Source organism: Cervus elaphus, chromosome 11 (genome assembly GCF_910594005.1).
Source record: "Cervus elaphus chromosome 11, mCerEla1.1, whole genome shotgun sequence".
NCBI lineage: Eukaryota > Metazoa > Chordata > Mammalia > Artiodactyla > Cervidae > Cervus > Cervus elaphus.
In genome coordinates this window covers 34715106-34732356 of record NC_057825.1, presented here as the reverse complement: position 1 = coordinate 34732356, position 17251 = coordinate 34715106, and the positions used below count along the sequence as shown (strand labels likewise).

General features: G+C 49.8%; 1 protein-coding gene and 1 long non-coding RNA gene across 4 annotated transcripts in view; one reads left to right on the top strand and one right to left on the bottom strand.

The window, feature by feature from the left end:
- PLB1 (phospholipase B1) overlaps window positions 1-17251 on the bottom strand; it is a 130055-nt gene that overhangs the window by 35863 nt on the left and 76941 nt on the right. For all 3 annotated transcript variants that reach the window (XM_043917590.1, XM_043917589.1, XM_043917588.1), the window contains 14 exons: window positions 15830-15911; window positions 12869-12973; window positions 12670-12765; window positions 12370-12441; window positions 11268-11306; window positions 10640-10700; window positions 9756-9814; window positions 8731-8804; window positions 4631-4674; window positions 4080-4188; window positions 2502-2553; window positions 2035-2115; window positions 1411-1476; window positions 363-463 (listed from right to left, as the gene is read on the bottom strand). In XM_043917590.1, coding sequence (XP_043773525.1) covers window positions 363-463; window positions 1411-1476; window positions 2035-2115; window positions 2502-2553; window positions 4080-4188; window positions 4631-4674; window positions 8731-8804; window positions 9756-9814; window positions 10640-10700; window positions 11268-11306; window positions 12370-12441; window positions 12670-12765; window positions 12869-12973; window positions 15830-15911 — 1041 coding nt within the window. The remainder of the gene's footprint in view (window positions 1-362; window positions 464-1410; window positions 1477-2034; window positions 2116-2501; window positions 2554-4079; window positions 4189-4630; window positions 4675-8730; window positions 8805-9755; window positions 9815-10639; window positions 10701-11267; window positions 11307-12369; window positions 12442-12669; window positions 12766-12868; window positions 12974-15829; window positions 15912-17251) is intronic.
- On the top strand, window positions 11273-15934 carry LOC122703347. Its single transcript, XR_006343463.1, has 5 exons — window positions 11273-11386; window positions 12435-12479; window positions 12685-12741; window positions 13554-13766; window positions 15798-15934. It is a non-coding gene; the product is annotated as an uncharacterized LOC122703347 (long non-coding RNA).

Below are 17251 nucleotides of genomic sequence, written 5' to 3'. Positions count from 1 at the left end.
CAACTGGAAGTTCTGCGTGTCCCTCCCCAGGTCACTTCTTCCCCACAAAGGTAAGTAAGCTTTGCTTTTGTTATGGTTTCACCATGTGTGGACACACCTGTATGTCACTTCTCACCGGCTGGGCTGCACTGTCTCCCAAACACTAGTGTGTGTCCCAGTCCTGACCTCTGCCCAGCAACTTCCCCCATCACAGAGGTTCACTGGCACCCTGAGGTTAGGGAAGTGGGAGCCCTGACTTTGACCTCCCAGAAGGAGGTGATCCTGGCACAGACCCCTTTATAGATGCACACACGGACAGATAAAGTCCCAGAGACCCCGAGGAGTCCCCACCATGTGAACCAGATCAGCAAGTACCCGCCTACCTGGCCTGATGCACAGGACACTTGTCGGGGTTCCCCAAGAACACCTGCCGCATGACACTGGGGCTCATGAAGTCTACAAGGTTGACCAGCGCCCGGGGTACCTATGTGCAAGGCTCTGGGTGAGAGAGGGCCTGGGAAGCTTCTTTTACCAGGTGCCTTAGCACCTTGAGAAGTGGGACCGGGTTCAGGGGTCCCTGAGTGGAGTTCTGGGAGGTGTCAGCAAAAGGTGAGCACCTAGAGTCCTGCAGTCTGTGCCACCCACATGGGCAGCAGTGTGAATGGGCCTCCCAGAGTGGGCCAACATGGCAGTCTTGGGTCTAAATGCTGAGGGTTCAGCTCATAATGAATCTGCCTTCAACGCAGGAGACCTGGGTTTGACTCCTGGGTTGGGAAGATCCCTTGGAGAAGGAAATGGCAACGCACTCTAGCATTCTTGCCTGGGAAATCCCATGGACAGAGGAGCCTGGCAGGCTACAGTCCATGGATCGTAAAAGAATCAGATACGACTTAGCTCTGTTCAGCTATCATTTAGCTTTGAATTTGGTGAGGTAGCCCCATTTGCCAGGACATAAGCCCTTAATGGGTTCCCTCCAGCCTGGCCTGAACTAATTCTGCTGAGCAGGCTCAGGGTTGTGGCAAAACCAGAGAAGCATCTGGCTGTCTGAGCGCCCCTCCCAGGCAGCCAGAAAGTCTTGTCCATGCCAGGGGGTAGGGAGAGAACACGTTGGGTGCAGGACCAGAAAGGGGCCTGCCGTAGACACTCCTGCCACTCAGGGTGCAGTGCCCAGCCTGGGAGCCACCCAGCTGCCACCACCAGAGAATGTTGCCAGTACCGGTGAAGGGATGCTTGGTGCACACAATGCTTTCCCCTTCAAGCCTGAGACCCTTGGAGCTGGTCCCAAATAGCATGAGGCTTCCTTGGGGGTACCCCCAAACTATGGAAGGGGCAGGAGCCCATGTCCTTGTCCAGCTCCTTGGGAAGGGGTGTTTTACCCTCTTCTCCCCACCAGACTTAAGCAGTGTCCAGTTTGTGGGAGCCCCCACCCACCTCTCTATGTAGGATGTCCAAGGCATTGCGGAGATGGTCAAAAAAGTTGGCTGCAGAATAAAGATTCTGGAAGAGACAGGAGAGAGAAGAGACGCTGGTTAGGGAGAGAGGGCAGTGGGCAGAACTGGGTTCTCCCCCAGGCCCCCAAGGACTCCAGCCCCAAGGACTCGTTCTCCCTTGGCCTCCAACTGTGACCAGCTCACGATGTCAGAATCTGAGATGAACAGTTGGGGACTTGCTGGGCCAGACAGAAGACTGCAACCTTCAATTAGAGCTTTACTTCAGGAGTAGGACGTGTCAAGTCCCACTTCTAACTGCTTGGGGTTTACGGTTTCTTCTCTTTCTTTCAGGAATTGTAAGAGAGGGGAACAGAAGCCCTGTATATCTGCCACCTGCTGACTCTCACTACCTGGGACAAGGAGGTGGGGCCAGAAATTTGAGGGGCTGGGGAAAGAAGTGTGTGTGTGTACATGTGCACGTGTGTGAACTGTGTGTGCATTTACACACACACAGGTATCCTTGGACAATCCTGAGGTTAATTCTAGGGATTGTTCTCAAAGAGGATCTCCAGGGCCCACAGGTCAAAGTCAAGAGCAATAAGTAGGTCTGACCAGCTGCCATTACCGAGTCCGTGCAGTAGTCACATAAATCACTGCCTCCAATCAACACCGTGATGACCTTCCAGTCCTCATGGAAATTTACTCTCTGTACAGAGGGAGGAAAATGCTTGATGATTTCCAATAAACCAAAAAACAACACAGCTCTAGGAAATCCATTCAAACCTCTAAAACTTCCTTGCCCTTTTGAAATAACAGGATCAGAACCTCAGAGCTGACAGCACTTCAGAGATTTATTTATAGACCACAGATTCTTAGCATCAGGAAGGACTTTCAGGGTCACTGTGATCAGTGACAAACCTCCCTCTGGTTGACGTAATCTCATCCAGGCGGCCTTCGACAGGGGCTGCCCCCTCTGCCACTTGAATGTCTCTAGGGGCCGGGGGCTCACTGTTTTCATGGCCAACAATTCCATTTGGGGATTTTACTGGGCTAGCAAGCTAGTATTTAAAGATAATCATAAATCTGACTTACATGGTCGGATTTCATCTTCTGTATCAGAGTCTGGACTTGGCTTACAAGTTCCCTGAGGAGGAGAGGAAATCAGTCCCATTGAGGAAGAGCCCCTGAATCTTTCATCCCTAAATGGCCTGAACTGGAGGCTTCCATGGCATTCACTCCACCCCTGACCCCCCACCCTCTAACATGAGCTGGCAGAGACCCTGAGGCTCAGGGACAAGAAGCTACTTGCCTCTTCTGGAGAAGTTATTACAACAAATAACCCTTCACAGAACTAGCTGTGTGTTTGTCCTCAGCCTCTATAGTCAAGGATACTGCCAATTATATTTGTTACGCATGGTCTCCTTTCTAGGACTCCACATGCAAAGTGTCTTTAACAATTCCGTGCAGGAAACTGTTCATCTCCTTTAAAGGACTGGTATAGACTCTGAAATTAGATCTAGGAAAGTTTTTGCATGCTTCCTCTTTTACCTTGGCTGCCAGGAAGCTGAGCATTTGATGCTCAAGTATAATAGTTAAAAGTCTCATATTGACACAGCTGCTTCTTCCCCTCCTCCCCCCACCAGTGGCTGTGATTTTTCTTCGGTATATGTTAGTTGTGTCATTTTTGGTAATGACACAACTTAGCTAAATGCTTCTCTTAGAAAGAGGTCATAGCAACCCACTCCAATATTCTTGCCTGAAGAACCCCATGGACAGGGGAGCCTGGCAGGCTACAGTCCATAGGGTCGCAAAGAGCCGGAGGACACGACTGAAGTGACTGAGCACACATGCATAGAAAGAGGTGGGGCATTAAACATACATGCTACACATACCTGGGTTTATAATTCACGGAAAGACTATCCCTCAGGCACCCTCAGCTCCTCACTAGTTTGGCCCCCATTTTAGTGTGAGATGGAGCCACAGACCAGAGGTCTCCTGGCACCTGGAGGTGGGTCCATGTGTACCACCATCTTGGCTGTTTCTATTACCAAGAAGGGTCTTCCCAGGCTGGGCCAGGAGTGAGGAGACCCAGGTGGCTGAAGCCTCTAGGAGAGGGGTGTGGGAGGAGGGGTCTCCTTGGAGGTCAGCTTGGGGGGCTGAGTGGTTGGCTCCAGCTGCCTCTAGCTTCTCAACTGCATTTCCTGCAGCCCCACAATGGGCATAAGGACAGGCTATGACTCGCTACTCCTCTAAGCAGCTCCTTTAAGCAGCCTCTAATGTGGAGACTCTGTATTACCCATCCATTTGGTTGATACTCCCTGATCTATGGGGGCAACTGCCACTCATGAGGCACTGGAGAGAATGCCATTATGCCATGGTAAGTTTTAAAAACTGGATATGGTGGGTCAGGTAGTTGGAAGATTAGGACATGCTGCACAGGAAAGCAAGACCAAGTTCAGGCTCCAGGATCATGGTCTCTGTCCAAGATCCAGCCATCCAGCCTCCCTGCAGTCACAGAGGCAACCAGCGAAGAGAATGGCCAAGAGATTCTCAAATCATTGCTGTAAATAAAGGTCCCCTATGTACACAGAGGTCAGAATTACAGCCTTAAAGGGAATGATGTGCCTCCCACTCCCTACCCAACAGCTCCCTCCCCCGAAAAATGCATACTCAGCCTTAGCTCCAGGAACAGCTTGATTGAGGAATGCATTTGTCTCATTGGCATCTCCTGTGCCCACCGCATAGCCTGTGAGATTCCCATTGAACTTCCGAAGGATATCTGGAAGAGAAGGGGGTGCACAGGACACAGCTTAGGATGGGAGGTGGAGTATGCCCCAGAAAGGAGATGAGGCCTCAGACTTGATGACAGGCTGAGCCAAGGCAGCAAGAGCCCCTCAGCTTTTCTTTTCTTTCTTTATACTTTCAGCCATACTCACTGGCTCATCTATCTCCATACCCTTTGGGCTGGGTGAAGAGATCTGAGGCTCAGGGTGTTTGGTAACTTGGGCCAGGTCACCTGGCCAGCATACAGAAGGGCCAGGGCTTGAACTTAGTTTTTTCCATCCCCTTCAATGGCCTGTCCACAGGTCTCTCCTCTCATTTCAATGGCAGTCCCTAAAGGAAGATGTCGTTTCTCCCTTTCTTAGCCGAGAGGCACTTTCAGGAAGTCTGGGCATCAGATGGACCCAGTGGACAGACTCAAGACCCTGGTGGTTACTTACTCGGTAAGGTGGTCACGTTCTCCAGGGAGCTGTCCCCTCCTGAGCTGTAGAAAGTGAGCAGGTCAGTGAGAGAGACTGAATCAATGTACAGGCTTTATAGAAAAGGGCCCCCATCTTTTAAAGACACCCACACCATCAGCATCTGTCAGATGCCCCAGAGCCACCTCTTTGTGTTTGAGGGATTCTGAAAAAATGTGAATTCCCCAAGAGGCTGGATCCTCCAAATCCAGGATTTGAAGGTGAAATCTGAGGGCTGTTTTTTCCTTCTGCAAGTCAGGGGGGCGCATACTTAGCTGATTCTATACCATGCACCCAGCCATGCTCTACATTAGTTATCTCATATCTCCAAACAAGCTTGGGATGTGGATGAATTATCTCCATTTTACAGAGTAGGAAGCTGAGGCACACAGGGGTTAATCAACTTTCTATGGAAACTTAAAACCATAAAGGTAACTAAAAACCAGCTTGAACTGGAAACCTTTAGAAAATGGATAAGCTCTTCTCTGCCCAGTGGTCAGGTAAATTCCACTGGAAGGTTCAGGGGATGTCCTGTCACTGCCTTTCAACACCCGATCTAATTTCATATAATCTAGTTTTATGGCCCTCAATCTAACTTCAAGACACACTCAAAGTTTCAGTTTCTTTCATGCATTTAAACTGAACATATGTGGGAGGCAAGGGGAGAAGTATTTCTGTTTTAATGAAGTCCACTGTTCAGATGTACTATATTTACTGTTATTTTTCTTCTGTGACTCCCTCCTCCATCCCCGTATATTATTACAGGCCAAGAGGTTTCAGAGAATACAGTGTTAGCATTCAGTGTAGACTTCTGAAGGACTGGCCTTGAATCAAAGTTATGGCTGTTCTTCATTCAAGAGAAGGCTTGGAATGAAATTGATTGTTTTACGCTAGGGTGGGGTCAAGGGCTTAAGTCAAAGGGTCAAGATCCTCAAAAGGTGGAGAGAAAAAGCAGCCAGGTACACTCTACCCTTCTGTTCTCACTCAGGTATCTCTCTCGCACCTCCCATTCAGTGTCTGAACTGAACATGGCCTTTGGTTGGACACTGCTTCTAAAGCTTCTGATCTTTTCCCAACTCTGCATGAAGCTACTACTTTAGCTGCTTCCTGAGCCTGCCTTCTTTGGACCAAAAGCACTTCATCATAACACTTTTCACTTGGCAGGAAATGACAAAGACTTATACCTCCTCCCATCACTGTCTTCTAACCCTGCCTCCTTTCCTCCTTCTAGAAACATATAAAAGCTAAAAAATTATAAACACAGAAACATATATAAATGCATACACATCAAGTATGTTCTATTGCAATTTCTTATCTAAAACTATCTTTGTTCTACAAGTGTGGTAGCTGATTAAGACAATAGGCTACAGAAACCTCTCAGAGCCCCTTTCCAGGAGAAAAGAGAGAATTATACAAATAAATATGGAGAAACAAAAATATGAAAACCCTCGTTTTGATCAGAACTATGGGAAACATGAAAGAAAACAGACCCACATGAAACAGCTAGTTTAGACAAGACCCTTCAGATGAATGGAGTTCATATTACACCATAAGCTCAAAGGATGGGTTTTGTTCCAGAGTCACTCACAGTATGCAGAGAAATGCAAAACTGATGCTTGATAACATTTATCAAAGGAGTTTCAATAATGTGAGACTGAACTCCTAATTAATAAGACAAAGAAATGCTTTTTTTGATAAATAAATTTTATTTTGGTCCTTTGAATGAGCAATCAAGCCAACATTTCAAATGAAGGAAAGGCAATTCTCTAAAGACCTCCAGATTTGGCACACTAGTAAGCTAGCCAGAGCTGGGGCCTTTCACTGCTATGTGATTCTTACAGGCCAAGGGGCCTTGGAAATGTTCACAGCCTAACCTCTTCCTGCAAGGCCTGCTATAGCTACCCATCTACCAAGAACTCTTCTCCCTAGTCTGACTCCGTGAGGTCCACTCCCTCCACTTTGTTTCCTTGGAGAAAGAGGCTCAAATTGCATTCTTAGTTTACCTAGAATCATTACTTTCCTATTCAGAAGCTTTAATGGCTTCAGAAAATTGCTTTTTCTCAGCTTGGTCTACTACATAAACATTTCCCAAGAGATGCTAACAGGTACTCTGAACAAACAAAGTGTTCTGGGATTAAGGGAAATATTGGATTAAACAGACAGAATTTAAATAGATTTCTTCATTGTCGGGCTTCTCAGAGCCTTTAATACGCTTATAGGCATGTGAATTTCCCAGAGGAAGGATATAGTAGGAAAAATTTCCCCCAAAACAAAGATTGGGGCTAGTGTTCTATGGAACACACTTTGGGAAACATTACACATTTTATGAAGAGTCAAACTATCTCTTAGACTCTGACCAAGTACCTCTACTTTTTTAACGCATGTGGGTTTTGGGGTAGGTCTTTGAAACACTTAGAATAAAGGGTTTAAAGCGACAGGAGCCATTGACTATGTGAGGCCTTGAAAACAGAACCAGCAGATTAAAACATCAGGCCTTATTAGACCTCACTCATAGGAAGAAACATCAGTGGCTGGATTTTTTTCACTGTTGCAGACAGAAACGTTCAGCAGAAGATGGCCTATCTGTATCTGAAAGCTGGGAATCTGCGCAGTAACTGTGAAGTTAGGTAGGTCACCTTGCTCCCCTGACCACACCAGGGGTAGCTCACCCATCAACTGCTGGCTGGCCTGTCTGTCTTACCTGTTTTCCCACACGAGGATGCGACAACACTGCCTCCTTCTTTAGCTCAGACCAAGTAAAGCTGCCCCTACCTCGTGTTTTTTCGACTATAATACCCTCCGCTTTCCTGCTCCTCCTTTTGGTTTGGTTTGTCTTTCTCCTGCAGCCTCAGTAACACTTGGGACCCAGTGGGCAAGAGGCAACCTTGACTTTGCTCCTCAGAGATCCCCCACCTGAAAGTGTATGGGACCTCGCACTGGGAGGCCTTTCGCTCAGCTCTCGCTAGGTGATGTCCCCACACTACCCACACCTGCGTCCTCTCTGTGGGTGGCTCCTGGCTGAGTGAGGATGCTCCTCATCCAGGAAGAACTTTCTCTCTGGGACGGTCCTCAGGGCCGTCATCAGCCACACACCGTTCCCTCCAGCTTCCTTGAAAGAAACATTTCACGTTTGTTTCTCTCTGCAGGAAAGGGAGGGGCAGCACTGGGCTACCCCACTTTTCATCAGCGCTCTGCCCTCTCGTGGCAGAGTCCTGAGCTCGTCACCAATGACTTCGAAGGGCTCATAAACATGAACTTTATTAGGAAAGAAAGACACAAATACTCCCGTGCAACCACTCTCCTGACATGCCTTAAGCTATCCTACTTCCTGTCTGCAATACTCTTCTCACCTACCAAACCGCTAACATGTCAAGGCATAACGGGGTACCACCTTCTCTGGGAAGCCCTCCTCTCCCAGCTGGCAGGGTTGATTATCCCCTCTTCTATATTCCTGTAGCATCAGGCACTTGCCAACTGAGCATAAGGCTTAGCCTGTGCTTCCCATACCACCCCTCTACCACTCCCCCCATTATGCAGGCACAAGTGAGGGGCCCTGGCATGCCTATTGGTTGGGGTTTTTGTCTCGGCTGATTCCACCTAAAGTGGGTGCCGCATTTCAGAACTTTCTGTACAGATGTATGCATATACATAAAGGCAGAGGTGTGGCTACACAACGTGAATAAGCAACATGAACAAACACAGACAGACAGTAAACAAGAAACATAGGAACAACCACATGGGCACATATACATGCAAACAGGCAGGTGAAGACTCAGAGATCTGGTGCTTTTCTGGTGCATTTCATGTTGAATTTGTTGACCCAGAAGTCTGATAAGAACCTCGGTTTGCTTCTTCTGCACAATTAAAAGAAAAGAGTTATCAAAGAAAAATATCCTCTCCACTCATCAAATTGTTCCATTTTTCCAGAAATAAGATAGGTTTTCCTTCTGAAAGCCCCCTCCAGACCTGGTCCTTGCTCTTTGGTATTTATGCATTTTACAGGAGACACATCCCTGCTCCATCTCTTGAGGTTGAGGGGAGCAGTGAGCATGGGGTGGGAGGGGGTCACGGGTTAACATTACCTATACGACAGCCCCCGGTACTGAGTGGTGACATCAGAAAGGTCATCTGGTTTGGAGCCAATTCCATTGCCGGCCTTTGAAAACATATCCAAATATCAAAATCCATGGGAAAATCAGCAAGTCAGAGAAAAGGGAGGCTGCGTACGTGCAGGGCTTCTCAAGGTGTTCCCTGTGCGTGCATTGCAGCATGCGCAGAGCATCACCCGGGGGGGGGTGGTCAGAATTCCTGGGCTTGCTGTTTTTCCAGCTGCGTGCCTTCCCCAGATCTCAGCTGCTTCCTTACAGACCTGAGCCCATGCCCTGCTTATCTCACAGGATTGTTTTGTTTGACCAAATTGGGTCATTGCAAAATCAGTTTTGAAGCCTTTAAAGTGCTTTACGAATGTGAGATTCAACACCAGTAGCAGCATTCTACTCCTAAGTTCTTGACGTGCATGAAGAAAGAGCCTACAGATCTGCAGTGGACAGATTTCTCACGCATTTCACAGTTCTCTTTCCCTTGGGGACATTCTGTAAGGCAATCTCATGGCTTCAGAAGTGCTGCCAGAAAGTGGTGCTCTGGGATGATACCATGGCCCTATTTCTTGGAACTTAAGAGCATAACTTACCATAACTACAGAGTCTTTCCTGCTTTGCGGCGGATGCAAAGAGGAAACAGATGTGAGGGTTGGAGCTGCTTGTAAAGTATAATCCAAGGGGAAAGCACCCTCACGGAAGGTTTAGAAGATTTTTTGAGTCAAAAATGACATTATTTTTTACAGTTGTTCAAAAGGTGATGCTAAATGTTCATAACCTCTAGTGCCTGAGGCAGTTCAGCTCACTCCTGAAGGATTCCCGCTTACATACCTGACTGAGAACGAAACTGCAAAATCAAACCCTCGTCCTGCTCTCAGCCTGATGGAGTCAGGACAGAGGGGTGGGAGAGCGCAGAGGCCAGGAGCACAGACCTTGGAGCTAGGAGGACGGGGACCTGGAGCTGACACAGTCACCCCCACCCTGCAAGGACGGGGCCCAAGAGTCCTTACGGTCAGAGAATCCCCCAGAGCGGCCACAACTTGGATGTCTGCAGGTCTCAGGGTGTGCACTGGAAAGACAGACAGACACACACGTGAGTCTGTGGGGAGGAAGCTACCATCAGAGTCCAGGGCTACTTGCTTTCAGCAAGAGCAGGCACATGACCCGCGTGTGTGTTTGGGCCGTGTAGGACTGAGCATTTGTGGTTCTGTGGAGGCAGAGGGCAGGGGAAAACAGCTTCCCCATCAGAGACACAACCAATCAACTTGGACCTACCGGGAGGGAGAGGTGTTAAGAGAGGGTAGGAGGAGGAAGGGGAGGGCAGGATGCTTGGGCACCATGGGATCCCAGCACTTTGGTGCCAGCAGTCACATGGGATACCAGCTGTGACTGGAGGACACGACCAGATGGGCACTGGCCCATAGAGAGGAGGTCACAGTCTGATGCATGGCCCCTTTCGAGCTGGGTTCTGGATTTCCAAGACTCTGAGGAATAATCACATTGGGCCTTTTCCTGCCCCCAGGTGTCTTCTGAAGACTCCTGAGAACTTTCCAGGCGGCAGCAGTGACTGCAGAGCCTGGGGCCACAGAGGGACCCACAGAGCTGGCTCCCTGTGGCGACTCCCTCGTGGGCACCGTACACCCCGGTTCTGGGCCTTGGTGAGGTCACTCCCCAGGCTGGGCCACTGAGGGCAGCTCTCCTGTGGCTCCCTGACATGGGCTCCTGTTAGCGGGAGGAACAGGGGGGACCCCATCCGCTCTGGGTTCTGCTGGGTCAGACTCTGCTACAGACGAGGGAGACTTCTAGGCAGCCACCCAGACGGGAAGCAAGCACTGGCCATTCGCTGAGTTCTTGTAGAGGGGCCCAGGGTCCTGGTGTGCCAGCGGGAGCTTACCTGAGGTGGGTGGCGAAGCAGAAGGGGCTCTGTCACTGCAGAGCAGCTGGCTCCCCTGATCCTAGGAATGCAGAATAGATCCCAGGGTTGCCAGGGGCCAGAGAAGCTGGCTGGGCATCAGACTCACCCAAGAGCTTTAATGAATGCAGATTCCTGGGCCCCACCCAGGGGAGGGCCTAGTGGGACATCTGAAGAAGGTGCCCCAGGTGATTCTGAGTGTCAGGCCAGGCTCCCTCTGTTAACCTAGTTCTCCCACATCACCCCTACCATCCAATGCCAAAACTGACATCAACAAGATAAGCCCAGCCCACTGCAAACACACCCTTCCCATCCCCCGCCCCCTCCACTTTTGCAGCAGATTTTTAAGGGAACGGTTCTCTTCACTTATGTCTAAAGAGGCTGAGAGTTGACCAGCTGGCCCCCTGTCTGAACTGTTACCAATAGTGGGTACTTTGCCCTCCCCACTGTCTGAAGGTATAGGTGAATGGACTTTATAGAAGAGTGTGAATACCCCCCAACTGTCCATCAGGAATGCTCACCACATTCCCATTGCCTCGCAGAACTGGTGCCTGCTAGGGGCTGCCCACTACACTGGTGGCTGAGCTGGAAGGAAGCAACAAGTACATACCTGCACGAGGTTCTTGTAGGTGCTCAGAAATGGCCGGGCCTGTGAGAAGAGGGTGGCGAACCACCGCAGCAAGTCAACTTGCCTCCTGCTCTGCTCCCACATGCAGAAATACCTTCCAGGTGCCCAAGTCCCTGCCCTCCAGGGTGACCGCTGGGCCCCCTCCCAGGATGCACCCAGCCTTCTTTGCAACCCCCTTAACCAACCACAATAAACCCTGCAGGGCTCCCAGGAACAAGCACCTCTGCACTTTGCCTCTTATCCAGCTGGCCGGGGTGGCTAGGTCACCTCTCTTTCTCCACCCTGCCCTTTCTAACAGAGTCCCCCTGTCTACTAATACAAGCCCAGGTCCTGAACGCCTAGCCCGCTTTCCCATCCCGGCCACTCCTGCCCTGTAGTAGCCTAGGTGCCTCACACCCAGACAAGAAAAGCCAAGCACTTCGAGGTTCCATCCCCTGAAGCCCCTACTCAGGTTCCTGTCCCAAACCTGGGACCCCTCTGGGAATCCAGAGGAAGAAACTGATAGACGTGAGGGAGCAGCTGCAAAGGTCCAAGAAGCTTTCTGACAATCTGTGAGTGAACAGGGAGATCTGCTTTGCCTTCCTGGTGAATGTCTGCTTTCTTATCTCTGGCTTCCAGTGGACCTCCCCACCCTCACCCCCACTTCCATCCTAGAAGATATTATTCCAGGTCTCAGCCCCTCACTCTTTCATCCTGCCATGGGGACTACATGGAGATGTCCCATCCTGCCCTTAATGTCCTCCCAGCCTCAGATTCAACATGAGGGCTGGATGGTACTACCACTCTCCTCCTCCCAGCTGGAAAGAGGCCTGGGTGCAGACTTGTGCAAGGGCTCGTGGGGACAGTGAGAGACAGAGGTGAGATCTAGGGCCTCCTGGCCACTGTCTGTCACCCCTCACAGTCCAATCAGATGGGGCATTGTGGATGGTTAACTGCAGTATGGATTGGGAGGGTAGGGGAACAGAGCTGGGGGTGTGGATGGGAACCTGGGATGAAGGGAACTGAGAAACCTGAATGAAAGTTTCGAAAGGATGCAAAAGAGGCTTTAGGTAGACCCCTGGCAAGGCTGTGCTCTTCACTCTACCTGGTCTGGACATGTGATATTGATCTTATCTTCAAAATTATGCTGTCTTGTCTTCTGGCCGACAGGTTGCAACTAAACCAAGAAGCAGGAAGATGGGGAGTGATAAACAGGTGGCAAGACTGGAGAAGTCGGGAGGCAGGGCTGGGGAAGGGAGGGAGGGACAGAGGGGTTGAGGTTTATCATCAGTGCTGCGTGGGTAATCTCACAGCCTGAGTGATGGGTCTCTGAAGTCCTCTGAACACTTTCCGGAATCTTTTATGATCAGAGGAAGCATAATTTTCCCTGTCTCGGTCATCTTACCATGTTGTTCCACAGGGCACTGGCTGCGTGGGCATGAGCCTTGCTACTGAAGTGAAAACAGTCAGGAGCAAAGTAAGAGTTGTCAGGCAGCCCCTCCTGGTCATAGGACAGAACAGAGGGGCCGTGTCATAGGAACACCAGTGGTGTTCAGAAAAAGCTGGACACTACCTGTGGCTCCCACTTATCCATGAGGCTTTACCGGGGTCTTGGGCATGTCCACTTTTTCGAAGAATGGCTGCACGACCACTGTAAAATCTTCCCTGGTGTCGTAACGCCCACTCTCGACCAGCTGGTGAGTCCCCTCCTGCAGGAGGAAGGGAGTCAGGGGTTAGGGGGCTCTCTGCACCTGTCTGGTCTTTGTGTGGACTTTTTCTCCACCAGAGACTTAAACACAATTTGACCTTTGAGTGAAATCAATCTGCAGCAAAATCCCTACTGATCAGGAGCCAGTTAGTTATGTTGCAGATCAGACTTCATCTCACGCCCTGCCCCCAACCTCAGCTGTCATTGCATCCATTTGACCCAGGTTGGGAAAAACAAAAAACCTAAGTCCATCAGTTTGATCCTCTTTTAAAGATTCTGATTAAAGACTAGGGTGGCGGTAGAGTGAGTATGAATTTGATTTAATGACTTTGGGGGATTATCCTTACATTTATTTCTGTCCTACATTGGTTCAGGAAATCAAAGGTGAATTAACAATCACATTTAATGTCCATCTGTATCACTCATGCATGCAGTGTGTGTGAGCACGCACCCTTGAAGTGCTCAGATCTACCTAGGAGGTAGCAGAGCTGTTACTATCATAGCTTATACCTAGACTCAGTTCCAGAAGGACCAGTCACCCTAATTCTGGCTCCCACTTCTGCCACACTCTGCCATTTCAGTGCTTGCTGCGTTTCCATTATTCGGAGCCAGGACCCGGTCTGGAGGGGGAAGTCAGGCTTCCACACCCGGAACATTAGTGCAGTCACTTCAGAAGACACCAGGACACCTTCTGTTTTCCACAGTCAGCCAGTCCCCAGGCTGGGAATATGTCAGCTCTGACCTCCAGGGGGAGACTCTTCCAGTTACAGACAGAGCCTTGAGGCAGGCAGAAGGTACGATACCACTAACTAGCTGTGTGACTTTCAGCAAGCTGCTTTCCCCCTCTGGACCTCTATTTCCTCATCTGTAAGTGGAGGATGTTCACTGAGGCCTGGACCATCCCTTAAATTCTTTTAAATGCTGCTAGGGCCTCTGTGAATCAGCCACAATGGCTCAGAGTGGAGGTCCCCCCGCCCCCGCCACCCCAACTTTTCAGAAATGGTGTAAATAGTGTGGAGAAGGCCTGGCACATGGTGGTAATAATTAACAGCAACGATCATCTTCAAGGAGAGGGGAACAGGAAGTAGAGAGTCAGAGGATTCAGAGAGGGGACATGATGGCCTCATGGGGCCAACCTGTGAGCTCGTCTGGGACGCTATAGCAGGATCTCAGTGGTCACCAAGAGCAGACCTGGGAATAGCTGGCTAATCTAGAGAGGTTGTGAAGACCATTTAAGGGAACCGTTCTCCTTCTCTTTGGTTCTCTGAACCCACTCCATCATGTGAAGAAGAGCCCGCCTCACACTGTAGGTGAGAAGCCCAGATGCTGTCTCTCCCAACATCCCCCACACACCCCCGTGGGTCCCCCAGTAGATGTGTGGGGGCTCCTGCCTCAGGCTTTGGTTTGGAAGCTAGAGATTGAAAGATGGAGGGATGGCACAGAGTCCATTTTGCTGAGGGTGCATCTAGTTTCTAGAAACAGCAGTGATAGTGGTGTCTATGGGGACTCCATCAAACTAGTTGTTTGGCCTGATTTTATTCTTATGGCATGGCCCCAGAACTCCATGACTTCAATTTCTGGTTGCTTGGCCTCTGACCTTAGCTCTTCCAAATAGTCTGCTTAAATAATACATCTGGGACTTCCCTGGTGACTCAGTGGTAAAGAATCCACCTGCCAATGCAGGAGACACGGGTTTCATCCCTGATCCAGGAAGATCCCACATGACAAGGGACAACTAAGCCCATGTGCCACAATTATTCAGCCGCTGGTCTAGCGCCTGGGAACCACACAACTGAGCCCTTATGCCGCATCTACTGAAGCCCGAGTGCCTAGAGCCCAAGCTCCATAACAAAAGAAGCCACGGCAATGAGAAGCCAGAGCATCTCAACTAGAGAGTAGCCCCCGCCCTCCGCAACTAGAGGAAATCCTGTGCAGCAACAAAGACCCTGCACAGCCAAAAATAGATCAAGTTATAGAAAATAATACATCTGATATAATGATAAACAAGAAACCAACCAGAATTGCATAAGCACTTGTGCTCTGCACCCAAACCCCACCTGCAAAAGGGTTGCTTTCACAGCCATAACCTTGGCTGCCTTCCCTTGCCTGGTGAGGGCCATGACTTCCTCAGCAGACACAAAGGAACAGAGGGAAGTGCACTGAGGAGTCACCCACGGGGCCGGGCGATGGCCTCTAAGAACGAACACAGGTCACTGTCCTGAGCCCAGACACCACTCATGGATAAGGCTGCTCTGAGAGAGGCTGCCAGGAGGGGTTCTGTTCCAAGGTGTCCATGGGCTTGAAGGATTGATCCACCCTGGAAGCTCTCTGCATCCCACCCACTCTGGAAGAGTTGGAAGGTGACCATTGTTCTCAAGTGATTGGATGATTATTTGGGACAAAACTCAAGAGAGTCTGCTGCTCTGGTCAAAGATTTGATGGAGAAAAGCCTCAAAGGGACAGCCCACAGGATGCTGGGAGAGCATCAGCTTTCTCCCTGTGCACCCCAGTAACACCTAATAACACCTGCTCCCCCTCGGCAGGGAGGGCAGAGGGAGTATGTGTTATCACACTGAATCCTCCAGATTCTACCTCATACCCATTCTCCATGGACAATTGGAAATACTTATTTTGGAATAAGGCCAGGAACTGAGATTTGGTCATGTGTCTTGAGTGACTTGGCTCTGTAAAACTTGATTCAAATAAACTGAATCTGCTGCCTTGGGGGGGAGGGGAGTGGTCTTTATATCTGCAAACTGGTCAGTGGTAATGTCACACGCAGTCGAGGTTGAAATAATCAAAGTGTCTGTTCCTTTTCTAACCAGAACCATGAACCACACAGCAGTTCCCAGCTTACCTGATACTGCTTATTCACTTCGACGAGGGAGGCAAGTTCTGTCGCATTATCATCATACTTCAAGACACAGGGACACAGACTCCTGCAGACCAAACCACAGAGGTGCTCACCCACCAGAACCACCGTCTGAGAGCATGACACAGGAACACTGGCTTGAGATTCAGAATGTATTTAACTCAGAGGTACCAGATGCCTGTGCTAAGCAGGGGGCGGTGGGGGGAGCTCTGGCTGGCTAACCTGCCAACTGCACCAGCTGAAACCTAAGAAAATTTCCCAGACCTGGATTTGCTCAGGAAAATGAAATAGTTATGTCTTCTGACACCTGCAGGAGTGACTTTTATGAAGCCAAGTTACCAGATTAATGTCTGAGAACAGTGTAGTAGAGATAAGGCATGCCTCCTTTTAAATAAGTGACAACAATAATGATAACACATACTGAATGTTTACTGTGCTGAGAGTTTTATTAACTTGCTGAGTCCTCTTAGCTATTCTAGAAGCTGTCTTTTCATTGCCCCCATTTTATAGATGAGTAAACTAAGGTTCTGCATGGTTTAGTAGTTTCTCAAGTTCAAGTGGATGCTGAGTGTGGGAGCCAGGACTTGAACTCAAGTCTCTCTGGTCTCAACCTGAGCTCTCAACCCCTGTTTAAGCTGCTTCTGTCCTGACTAGCCATCTCACAAATCTGGGTTTGTGGTCCATAGGCAGGAGACAATAATAGTGAGGATGGCTCAATGCAGATTCAGCACCACCAAGGAAAGCACAGCCACTGAGATAGGACAGTGGACAGGTGGCAGAATGAGGTGACCCTGAGCCTTCCTAATCCCGCCATCAGCAACTTGGCCATTCCAGGTCAGACAAATGCCAACTCTGAACCTTCAGCTTTAATCGTCTAGAAACCTTGTAGTGATGGGCAGCCAGACACGTTTAGGTGAGGTGCTCTGAAATGGAATAAAAATGCTGAACTCTCTCCATCCCCTCCCCCGCCCCATGTGGCCCAGTGACTGGAGAAAGTGGGAGCCAGGGGATGAGTCAGCAGCCAAAAATAGCCCGCCTGACACCAGCTGCGCTAATAGGCATGTGTCACCCGGCAGCCGTCCTCCCACTGTTCACAGCATCCTCGGGCCTTCCCCAGGGGACCCATGCAGTCTAGGCCCCCGGGGGCGCTTTGGCATGCATCCTCAGGGAAGAGCCAAGATACCCCTTCATTTCCAAGAGCAGATCTGGCCCTTGTGAATTATTCATTCAGTCATTCAGCAAACAACCACGGAGCCCTGACTCTGCGCTGGCAGTGACTCAGACAGAGTTCAGGGCTGAGGGGGGAGAGGCACTCAGGGTCATTACCACATGATGTGCTTAGGCCTATGGTGGAGGCCTGTATAGAGCTTGGGAGGGAAGAAGGGGGTGGGGGGCACAGCCACTGTG